The following is a 12,391-nucleotide window of genomic DNA, read 5'->3' as shown; positions in this document are numbered from 1 at the left end:
CTTTCAGAATTTAAGTACTGAAACAACCACCATTGTTTTCATTTTTGGAGGTTGTGATCAAAACACAAAACTTGATTCTAGAATGAATAATTTCTTTTTTTTTTTTTTTTAAGAATTATTTTCCAGTACCACTCTCCATGGAATCAAAAGAGTTGCAAACACGGCCTTTGTAGATGCAGGGAAACCCACATTCTTTTTAGGGCTGGTGTTAACCCATGAGAAGCAACCATTCCCTCGACGACTTCTCCTTTATGGTTCCTACCCAGGAGCATGGCCAACTCTCCCACGGAATCCATAATGGCTCACGCAAATAGATTTCTTTCCGTTCCTCCTCGGAGGGCTCTCCACATTTATCTGCTCAAGACGTAGCAGCTCCAGTAAGTCTTTAAAACAGCAGCTCTCCCAGATTCCAGCAATAGATTAATGACGTCATCCTCAAAAAATAGTCAAAACGCAAACCAAATAAGTAGCACTTGGTAAACCATCTGCCTAAGAAGGGGAGTCACGCGTGTGAAAAGATAATTTGCAAAGCAGAAGAGGCAGCATCATTGGGTTTCTTGATGAATGTAGTAAAACAGGTTTGTCTAATGGGGAAGCATGCATTACTATCAAAAGAAAAAGCGAGTGTATCCCACCTGGAAAAGCAAGCAGGTTTTAATATCTGAGAAGCGTTTCAAGCTGTGCTGCCAGCGACCCTCAGCCCGTGTGATTTTCCTTAACATAAAGGCCGACCTCACCTGCTTAAACATAATTAGGAAACAGGCAGTCATCGCGGTGGCTAAAAGTTTGTGCGGCCGCTGCTTGCGTGTGTATTTCTGTCCCACTGACGCCTCTGTTGCTGTTTCTGAATGCAGGAACCATGGTCAGTAAGGACACCGGCAAATGCATACTCACAACGTCGGAGAGTGAAGTGGAATCCGCCGCCTGTCTGGCCCTGGAGATGAAATACGCCCTGGACCCCAACCGGCAGATTAAAAAACGGAACAAAGCCCTGCAGGTGCGGTTTAAGGATATCTGCGAGGCACAGAATGAGCAGAGGGACACGCAGCTGTCCTCGGGCCAGCTGGGGGAGAAGCGGGAGGCCAAGTCCGTGTCCTGCAGAGCCGCCTACCGCAAATACATGACAGTGCCCGCACGCAGATCCATCCCCAACGTCACCAAGAGCACAGGCGTGCAGACCTCGCCCGACCTGAAGAAGTGTTACCAGACGTTCCCTCTGGACCGCAAAAAGGGGAACCTCAAAAGCCTCCCAGCTGCAGATTCCTTTAAAAGCCAAAACAATGGGTTTCTAACGGATGCTAAAGAGAAGAACGAGGCTGGACTCATGGAGGCGGCCCGGCCGTGTGGCGCAGGGCGGGTGTACAAGACCACAGCCTTGGTTTTCCATTCTAATGAACACATGAACGCAGCAGACCAGCCTTTGGGGGTCAACTGCGCAGAACCCTGTAAAAGCCCGGAGCTGCTCAGCTATGGAGAAGGTGCGCTCCAAAACTCCGCTCGGCCCCCCTCCGAAGAGCCCGATTACCAGCTGCTCGGGAGGGCCAAGCAGGACCGGGACAGGCCAAACTCCGAGGAGCCCGCTCCACCTGCCCTCGGGAGGGTGTTTAAAACAGAGGTTGCCACCGTTTACGCACCTGCCCTCAGTGCCAGGGCCCCCGAGCCTGGTTTGTCAAACTCTGCGGCCGCCAGCCAGTGGTCACTCTGCCCAGCAGACGAGGAGCGGAGGAGAGCCACACATCTCAATGGGCTCCAGGCGCCCTCGGAAACTGCCCTGGCCTGCTCACCCCCGATGCAGTGCCTGTCCCCTGAATGTAGTGAGCAGCCCTCGCAGACTCACACCCCGCCGGGGCTGGGGAACCAGCCTAGTCCCACAGCGGTTGCTGCAGGTGAAGAATGCCAACAAATCGTGCCTCATACAGAAGTGGTCGACCTCAAAGCACAACTTCAGATGATGGAGAACTTGATCAGTTCAAGCCAAGAAACCATCAAAGTGCTCTTGGGGGTCATTCAGGAGTTGGAAAAAGGAGAGGCCCATCGGGAAGGGTATGTATGTTCACCCATGTCTTAGGAAGCTATGCAGGCCCATCACCACAGGGTCCATCTGTAGCCCCAAACCCAAGTCCGTAACGAGACTAACGCCAGCATTTCTGTGAACGGGTCATAGTCTAAGGGTGTGGTGAGCTCCAAGGGGTCACAGATTATTGTATGATACTAGACTTCACTGCATCCTGCACGATACTCTTTCTGATTAATGTTCATCTTTCTGGCCTTGAATTCAAACCATACCTATGCTTAGAATGAATTGCTAGCCATTTCTTTTTATTCTGCTAGGGCTAAAGGTTTGTGATATTGATAATGTATAATAGCATATGCCAGTCCAAAATATCCATTCTAAATAAGAATAGAATCATATTAGGAAGAGAAGAAGCCATAGGCCTCTTAGGAATCATATTAGGAAGAGAAAGGAAATTTCATGTGACATTTGGAAAAGTAAATGCTGACTTGCTTATAATAAATAATTGAAATAATATTGGTATTCAGGACTGTACAAGGCTTTACATAGTAGACACTGTATTTTTCATTCTGTACCTGGAACTCAAGCAATGGGCATCGTGAGGCCAGTCCTGACTGTATATGGTTAGGAGACAGATGCCCTTCCCCACGGGCTGCCCTCCATGTCTGGCGGGGCTGCAGAGAGAATGAGACCAGCTTCACGGCCGATACTTTGTTGCGTTGATAAGACCCTGTTGCACTTCATCTTTTGAAGTTTAAACTGTGCAGCAGCGTCTTTAAAAACAAATGACCTAAAGGTGGGGCTTTGGTTCTTGAGCTCCCCAGTGCAGAAGGCTCCTGTAGGCTGCCATGTGCTCAACTGATACAAAGTAGCCTGTTCTACTCTGTGTTCGGGGTTATCCGACTTTGCCTGGATTGCTGAGACCTCTCTTGCCCATTACCCCTGGAAAGTGTCTGTGTTCCTGCCAGCCTGTGTCCTGCAGGTGACATCGGAGGCAGCGTGCTGTTGCCTTATGTGGTGTGCACCCTTCACTCTGTGAGCCCTGAGCCCTGGGTTTAGCAGGCTAGAAGCCAGCCTGAAATAAGCCAAGTAATGTATTTTCAGGACAGAAAACCACCTGGGCACAAAGTTGCCTTAAGAGGATTGCTGTGGCTGAGTGAGACAGTTGTTTGCTGACTGCAAAGAATGGGGAGGAAACCCCTCCTGCCTTCAGGTGGAGGCTGAGGCGAAAGGCCCAGCTCCAGCAGCGTTGAGGCTGGGGGCAGGTTGTGCCCTTGGCTCTGGCTGCTCCAGCTTGGCGCAGGAGGCCTGTCTACAACTTGATGCTCTTAAGCAAAAAGAAGTGCCAGCCAAATGTACAAAAATCTTAACCGTAGATTCATAGGTAATCTAACACCATGTAATATTTCCAAAAGGCCTTGTTCCATCTTGGGTTTACATCTCCATTTTCATCCCATTTTAATCAGTACAGATCCAAAAGCAACACTCCTCGGGGGTGGGGTGAGGGATATCAGTGATTTACTGATCAGTAGTCCACATTCCTGCAAAAAAAGTTAAAGCTCAAACAGTGACCCAGTCACTGACATGGATATAGATGGTAGTGAATTAAACCGGACAGCAAAAGAGAAAGATGCCAACATCACCAGTTGGGAAATAAAGTTCACCAAATGGTGTAAAATGAAATATGTACACTAATGTGCATACTCACAGGGGCGTGTGCCCGAATAAGAACCTGAGAAGGCTGAACACGCACGAGAAAGGAAAACCGTACGATACATGGGAGCTCCTTCTTACACTGCTCTTAGAACAAGTGTGGAAGATTGCTTTAAATAAGATCCTCAGGGTTCTCTGAGATGCCATCCATCTGGCAGTGTGGTTCTAAGTTTACTAAGACATGTCTGGGTAGGAATCTGGCACTGAGGGCTCGGGCAAGGGCTGTATCTGTCTGTGCCTTCTTTCTTCACCTGTAAGTTGAGATCACTGTCTGTCCTGCAGATGGGATGGAATGACATGGGGTGACCTTCTAATGTGTTCAGCCTAGTGGCAGGTGTGTCTGAATGGGCAGATGTCCGCTAGTGGCATGAGTGTTGGTCTTGCTGGCTAGCAATGCTGGAGCGGGGGGTCTGGGGAGGACTTAGTGGTCTTGTGGGCATCCAGTGTTATGAATGCATCCTCTCCATGCCCGGCACAGAGGCTGCCACACAAGACTGTCGCTGAAACTCTGGAGCTGCTCTGTCCAATACAGTGGCCACTAGCTGCACGTGGCTACTGAAATTCAAACTCAAATTAATGACAATTGAAAATTCACAGTCACAGCAGTCACGTTTCAAATGCTCAATAGCCACATACATAAGACAGTGCAGCTACGGAACATTTCCATCATCAGGAAATGTCCTTCACTCCGGTATCCCAGAACATGGCACAGTGCCTGGTTCTTAAGCATCTGAGGACTTGGGTACCTTAAATCAAGACAAAGGATGGTTTTACTTTAAAATCAATCCTAGTTCAGTTGCTGCCAGCACAAGCTCACAGTGGAAGGTAGAAAGGCAGGTCTCTGTTGTGTTCCTGGAAACATTCACTTCCTCCTCTCTCTCAGAGCCCTCTGGACTCAGATAACAAAGAATCAAGTGGTTCCAAACTCCAAGGCCACCTTATGGGGCCCCCTCTTGATCCATGCCCCAGGGTCGTTAATTTGGCTGAAATTCAAAGTTCCCACCCTTCTTCTCCATGTCAGAACACAGGAGGGGACTGCAGCCTCAGAGACAGGCAGATAAGATGCAAGCTCATTCTCCATCCCTTCCCAGACCCTGGGTACAGCACAGAGTCCCGGGAGTGACAGCTGTGAGCAGTGGCAGCCAGCACGGGTCTGGGACATCTGGAACAACAAGCTCTGGATGGAAGGGAAGTAGCATCTGCTGATTTCCATGGTGTAAATACTGCTACCGTGGCCAATTTCAATCTCACAAAATCCTAAAAATGTAACACTCTGCCCCACCGAGCACCCAACAAATCCCTTGAAGGGCAAGTTCTAGGACTTTAGAACGAGGGGTTCACAGGGCTTACTTTATGTACCAGGTCTGAACTGGGGAGTAGGTATTCTAGTTGCACCTCATGGTTTAAAAAAAAAAAACAAAACCAAAACCAAAAAGAAAACAGGAAAATGCACTCTGCTGTGTGTACCTTGATACACAGTTATTATATGATAGGACAATGAACTGAATGACCAAGCTAAAATATCAATGGAGGCCAGGCACGGTGGATCACGCCTGTAATCCCAGCACTTTGGGAGGCCGGGGCGAGTGGATCACTTGAGGTCAGGAGTTTCAGACCAGTCTGGCCAACACGGTGAAACCCCATCCCTACTAAAAAATACAAACATTAGCCAGGCGTGGTGGCAGGCACCTGTAATCCTAGCTCCTCCAGAGGCTGAGGCAGGAGAATTGCTTGAACTCGGGAGGTGGAGGTTGCAGTGGGCCAAGATCACGCCACTGCATTCCAGCCTGGGCAACAGAGCAAGACTTCATCTCAAAAACATAAAAATCAAAATCAATGAAATTTTTCTTGGAAAACATGCTAAGGCCTACAAATTAGGAGCTGGAGAACACTCTGAAACTGGGGAAAGTCAGTTCCTCTCCCGACTTACCACCCCAATAAAGCAAACAGGGGCTTCCAATAGAATTTCATCTGCATTCAGAAGAGTCAGTCCTAGTGAGGGCAGGCACCTCGGAGCCCATGACTTTGAATGCAAGTGACAAATCTTGCCCCCACATTTCCATACGGTGCTTCAGGATTGACGACCTGGCCCAAAGGGGCCATGGGCCTGTTCCTTGGGAAGCCAGTATTCTTTGAATCCTGCTGATGGCCCTGGGCAATGTATGTTTCTTAGAACATGTTTATCGTAAAATCTCTTTAATAGTACTTCTTTTCACTATTGAGTTTGTCAGGCAAATGCTTCCCTGTAGTTCTTAACCTGTGCAGGAATTTCTGTGTCACTGGCTACAACCACTTTCAGTAGCTTCCAAATTATTTTTCATAAGAGACTCTCATTATTTTCATTTGCTTATGTAGATTTCCAAAAGGCTTCGGCAAAGAATGTTTATGGCAGAGACAGGTTAACCTCTGTGAGCTTCAGTTTTGTCTGAAATCAACTAGGGGTGGTGAAATACAGTATCTACAAAGCTCCCATCTACAGCCAGCACACAGTTGGCGCTGAATAAAGGACATATCCTTTACGAGCATTTCAGTGGGATGAATTCTGCAAGTAGGTTAGATGTGCAAAAAGTATGCAAAATCATGCCTTTTAGTCCCTTGTAAAACACTGGGGCAATTCACTAAAATCACTCTGCTTTATGCAGTGCGGGCTTGCATGAATGCCAAGAATTATCCTGCTTATTTCAGAGCTCTTAGTATTATGCTTGTGTCTTCCGGGGAAGTTCAGGGTCACACAGGCTACCAAAATAAGTCACTAATGGGAGTCATTGAAGGCTAAGAACAAGGCAAATGGGGCAGTGAATTTAAAAAACCCAATCAATTATTAGAACAGTAGGAATCCCCTGTAGCAGCTATGGGATTCCTGGGCAGGAGATCCTCAGACGAGTGGGGTGTAGGTCTTGGTGGCTCGTTGGGTAAACTCACCAGCAACTACGGTGTGGCAACCCTGACAGCACTCTTTGCCTCTTAGATTTCCTATGCCAAACATTTAGTGTCTTGAAGTGTCCATTGGCTGGCGACAGCCTAGTGATACTCTGCTATTTGGAGAAGACCAGAAATGATCGTGAGAAGATTTATTTGAGGATATCAAGCACATGATCAGGATCTGTCACTGCCCAGAGTGAAGCAGATTCTTCTACGGGCCAGGCCTCCCTCAGCATTTGCTGGGTGTTATCTGCAGGCTTGGGGTAGCGGGAGAGAGCAAGAGGACCCAGGCCCTTAAACATGACCAGCAGGTAGTGATGAGACCCTGAGGCTTCAGGCTTTGTGACTTTACTAATTCAGAGCAAAGGGAAGAGGATGATTAAGAAAAGAAAATCCCAAGTAACACACCAACCCAAAGAGTCTAGTACCTTGCAGGAAGGGTGGCAAACCCAGTCATTTACCACCTCCCATCATCCCTGCCACCCCATCGCGGGGTCAGTTCCCTGACAGTAGGGGTCCTGTTCATCCTCATTGAGAAAGGGTGGTTTCTTGGTGTGAGGCCCAGCTCTCCCAAGTCTCAGGCACACGGTGGTAAAAAAAAGAAGCTAAAGGAACCCCCTGAGTTCGGGGGCTTTGTGAGGGTGCCATTCACAGTGATGTTTAAGACAAGGGAGCAAGGAAGAAAGATCTGAGGGATGGAAAGAGTTAATACAAACGAAGCGTGGTATCCTGTATGAAGGTTTCCTTAACTTTACCAAAAAAAAAAAAAAAAAAAAGAATAGCCAACAAGTAATGAAAGGTCATGTGAAAGGTCATGTGCACATACACATACTTAAGAAGTAAGAACTTAGTTTCATGGACATCTGTGTTTATTGCTAGGTCTCAGGTCAGTTCCTATATGGCAGAGGTCAGCAAACTTTTCTGCAGAGGGCCAAATAGTAAATACATATTGAGAGCCAGTCTGTGTCACAATGATTCAACTCTGCCATTGTATCCTGAAAGCACCCACAGACAATCTGTATGAATGGCATACTTGTGTTCCAATAAACCTTTATTTACAAAAACAGGTGGTAGCCAGATTTGGGCCACAGACCATAATTTATGGACTTCTATTATATGGTTTGTAAATACAGTGACCACATTCATACAGCTAAAAATGTTCAGGCCAGAATATGGGTGCAGGCAATCCAACGTGTGTGACTGCCAAGCACACATGCCCGTCATTCATTCACACATTTAGATTTCTGCCACTCATCACCGAAGTGATGGATACTGTGCCAGGCAATGAGGGGATGTGAGAGTCAAAGGAATTAGGGCCCAGCCTTTGAGGGGTTCACAGTTCATGGGCATTCAGACTGTTCAAATATACACTTAATTGCTCATCAGCCCACACAACCTGGGGTCCTGCTTTGGAACTCTGTGTATGATACACATATACCTAATATGTATGGATAATGTATATGACAGCATCTCTTGGAAACATGAAAAAGGTCTCATTCTCCCAGCAGCAGGAAGAAAAAGCCATCACAGAACATGTTTGTGTGACGTGACTTGCGTTAACCTAGATATTGATGCTAGATGGGTAGAAATGATATACTTGCTGTATCTTATGTCCTCATATTGACAAATCACTCAGAATCAGGCATTCTTCAGAGAGACCTGTCAGAGGATAGGAAATCTCTGAATTTGCTCTAATTACCAATGCCCAAACAGAATAAACACTGCATCACAATTACAGAGGAAGCATAAGGGGACTATTTAAGTCACAGAGCTGAAAGAACCCACATGGAAGACTGTGCACCGCTGCAGCAGCTGTGCATAAATGCTGAGGAATCGCGAAGGTACGGGCTTAGAGTCCGATTTCCCAGCTTCCCAGGTTCCCCCCCTCCAAGAGCCAAGGGGAAAGCTGGGCACAGTGAGGCGATCCCATCCCAATTTGGTTGTGCACTCTCTAGCAGGATGATTAGGTTGTTCTTGCCAAAACCTACCCACTTAATAGAGATCAAAGTCTTCCACCTGGTTAGCTGGGAATGGCCCAATTTTGAGGAGAGGAGGTGGGTGGCATTAGACGGTCTCTCAACAGCCGCTGCAGTCCTGAAAACGATCTTGTGGCTCTTCTCTGGAATGCCGAGTGCCGTGTTCCCTGGCTCTGGCCAGACGCATCACAGAAAAGCAGCGCATTGTGAGCAGCAGAGAGAAAGCAGCACTGAGCCGAGATCAGAAGCAAAAAGGCTGTTGCTGCCGAAGGCTCTCCTGTGCCTTAGCACTCCCTATTTGAATGGCATGGAGATGTCAGCACTTCAATTGCTAATATTTTTGATAAATCAGTTTCGATGTCTCTCTCCACACATTTATCATAACCCAAAATATTTTAAATCATTCCAGCCAGCTGGCTGAGGTCAACCTCCCATGCACTTGCTTCTTCCATTTTTCCAGAGTGAGATTCAGGAGACGGGTAGGGTGGGGTGACCGGGCTCTCCACTCTGCAGGTCCTGAGATGCTGACCTTCCCTCCCCTGACCTGCGTGCGCAGGCTTATGAACCCCTCTGGACCTCAGCTTTTCTCTGTAACAGACAGCTGAGAATACCTGCCTCCTGGGCTTCTCTTGGAGATGAAATGAATCATGGACAAAGAGGGTCTCAGTCCTCAGACTATGTTTGCGCTCAGTAAGTTACTCCCTTCGGGGATACTTGGCTACTGGGAAGCAACCTTCCAAGTGCTAAGATTCAGGGAGGTGAAGCCAGGGGATGAGCTTGAACACAGGAAGAGATTTTCTTGCTTTATTTTACAGCGTGGTTTATTTTGGGCATGGGAGGTGGTGGTGAGGATCACTAAAGGGAGACATCAAGCTTTGTCTTGGTGGTTTCCAGAGCAAAGGACAGGACCAGTTCATTTGGTGTCACGGGCAAGGGAGCTGATGTAGAGTCAGGAGACCTGGATTTTGTTGTAGTTCATCCTGGCCTGGCCTCTGAGCTACATTTTTTGGTATGAAAGGAAGATGGTCCAAATGAGAGGAGGCTCCAGAGGCTCCTTCCTGCTCCAAGAACATATTCTATAGAGGTGTCTGAGAACATCACAGTTTCAGCCACTGCCTTATAATACTCATAAAAGTTTGGGGCGGGGGGACCTCTCTGCAGATCTCCGTCAATAAAAGTGTTCAATGATCCCACCGTTCTGTTTTCTTTTTTCCTGTTGACACTTCATCAATTCCTTGTCTCTCCCAGTACTACAAACGCTAGAATTGGTCTCTGTCCTTCAGGGTTGCAATCCTTTGAATTGTTTTCAGGGAAGCCATTTTCTTTTCTTTTTCTGTTGAAACTAATGGCTTTTATTTATTTGCAATAGAATATTCGAGTTGGAAACCCCAAATATAAGTTATCATTTCTTGGAGATTTTGAAATGTGAAGCACATTTCATATTCTTTCTATCATTTTCTTCATTTAGTTCACAGGGTCACAGCAAGCCTTTTTTATAGCTTATATTTGTATAACTTTGTAAACAATACTTTTAAGTTCTTAAAAAAATAATAAGGCTTTCCATCTCTAATACGAAAAATAAAGCAAAATATATTTGTAAGAATATAAAACACATTTCGAATTCTTGCTTTGGGCTTCATGTAGGTATCACACATACTTGAAAATGTAATTTAAATAATCTTCCTGTGCAGAATGCCAAAATAGATTTCAAATACCTCCTCAGCCTTTTAAGTTGGTAGGTGAATAAAAGCCCCGCCACTGAGCCACTAGGCAATCCAGACAGCCCATTTGCAGATAAAATGAGCAATTCAAGGCAAGGCATGATCATTTATGAAATTTATGGATTTGTGTCCCAGAATTTGGATTTTTAAAAAAATGAAATGCAAGTTCCAATTTTCAAATAATTTAAAAAACTCCATGCAATTCCTGCTAAGCTATGCAAAAATGGTTTGAGTTCTGTTTCCCACCAGAGCTGAGGGAGAGTTCCAGTGAAATGAGAATCCCCACACAGAGTACCTACAGAGGCCACCAGTGAAACGAGAACCCCACACAGAGTACCTACAGAGGCCACCAGTGAAACGAGAACCCCACACAGAGTACCTACAGAGGCCACCAGTGAAACGAGAACCCCACACAGAGTACCTACAGAGGCCACCAGTGAAACGAGAATCCCCACACCGAGTACCTACAGAGGCCACCAGTGAAACGAGAATCCCCACACCGAGTACCTACAGAGGCCACCAGTGAAACGAGAATCCCCACACCGAGTACCTACAGAGGCCACCAGTGAAACGAGAACCCCACACAGAGTACCTACAGAGGCCACCAGTGAAACGAGAATCCCCACACCGAGTACCTACAGAGGCCACCAGTGAAACGAGAATCCCCACACCGAGTACCTACAGAGGCCACCAGTGAAACGAGAATCCCCACACCGAGTACCTACAGAGGCCACCAGTGAAACGAGAATCCCCACACAGAGTACCTACAGAGGCCACCAGTGAAACGAGAATCCCCAGAGTACCTACAGAGGCCACCAGTGAAATGAGAATCCCCACACCGAGTACCTACAGAGGCCACCAGTGAAACGAGAATCCCCACACAGAGTACCTACAGAGGCCACCAGTGAAACGAGAATCCCCACACAGAGTACCTACAGAGGCCACCAGTGAAACGAGAACCCCCACACAGAGTACCTACAGAGGCCACCTGCTCTGAGCACCTACAATGTGCCAGCCATTCAGTATTATCTTCTTTAATCCTTAAAATAACAACCAAGGTGGGAATGCCCTCCATGAGGAAGCTGCAGCTTGGATATGCTCAGTACCTTCTCCAGAGTCAAAAAGCTGATGAGACATGTTAATGCCAGAATTCACATCTGGGCTGTCAGACCAGACCACTCATCTTCTCTCCCCCCTGAAAATGGGGAACCTAACATGAACTAATGAAAATGCAGGCATTCTTAAAATTTTTTTTAACTTTTTTGCTAATCCAAGTGTGGGTTTTCCCTTTTACTTGAAAAGGCTACAGAAGCTCCTATCCCCCAGGCCCGGTAGGGTTCATGCCAATTCATCTTCTGGTGAAAGCATCTTTCCGGTGCTGGAGACAGCAGAGACCACCCCCCCCCCCCACCCCATTGAAGAGGTCCCATAAAGTGTATTGGGAAGGATCTGTTGTAATCATTAACAGAAATCCTCTCTGTGAGGTCATTTCAGACAAATCAAGGCCATTGATCTTTTAAGTGCAGGGATGTGGGTGCCAGGATGCAACATCTCTCCTTGAGGAACCTGCCTGGGAACCCAGTTCATTAGGCCATTTGTTTTTTGTTTGTTTGTTTTGTTTTTTTTGATGGAGTCTCACTCTGTTGCCCAGGCTGGAGTGCAGTGGCGCAATCTCAGCTCACTGCAAGCTCCGCCTCCCGGGTTCATGCCATTCTCCTGCCTCAGCCTCCCGAGTAGCTGGGACTACAGGCGCCAGCCATCATGCCCGGCTAATTTTTTGTATTTTTTGTAGAGACGGGGTTTCACCGTGTTAGCCAAGAAGGTCTCTATCTCCTGACCTCGTGATCCGCCCACCTCGGCCTCCCAAAGTGCTGGGATTACAGGCGTGAGCCACCGCGCCCGGCCCATTAGGCCATTTGTAATATGAGTGGCCCTTCAGAGGACCGTGACATGCCTGTCCGGCTCCTCCTTCTTCATATTGATGTCCACATCCACGTGAACAACAAACATTTGATACTGCATTGTTTGCACTGCAATATAAAAAT

At 47.1% G+C, this 12,391-nt stretch overlaps 2 protein-coding genes across 5 annotated transcripts in view; one reads left to right on the top strand and one right to left on the bottom strand.

Moving 5' to 3' along the window:
* Positions 1-12,391, bottom strand: part of DOCK1 (dedicator of cytokinesis 1) — a 555,400-nt gene that overhangs the window by 277,324 nt on the left and 265,685 nt on the right. The gene's annotated exons all lie outside the window — the stretch shown is intronic.
* Positions 1-12,391, top strand: part of INSYN2A (inhibitory synaptic factor 2A) — a 61,156-nt gene that overhangs the window by 18,988 nt on the left and 29,777 nt on the right. For all 3 annotated transcript variants that reach the window (XM_005566733.5, XM_005566730.5, XM_045362264.3), the window contains one exon: positions 855-2,043. In XM_005566733.5, the coding sequence (XP_005566790.3) occupies positions 860-2,043 (1,184 nt within the window). In that variant the 5' untranslated portion in view covers positions 855-859. The remainder of the gene's footprint in view (positions 1-854; positions 2,044-12,391) is intronic.

Source organism: Macaca fascicularis, chromosome 9 (assembly GCF_037993035.2).
Source record: "Macaca fascicularis isolate 582-1 chromosome 9, T2T-MFA8v1.1".
In the NCBI taxonomy this organism is placed as follows: Eukaryota; Metazoa; Chordata; class Mammalia; order Primates; family Cercopithecidae; genus Macaca; species Macaca fascicularis.
This window is presented reverse-complemented; position numbering and strand designations above follow the sequence as displayed.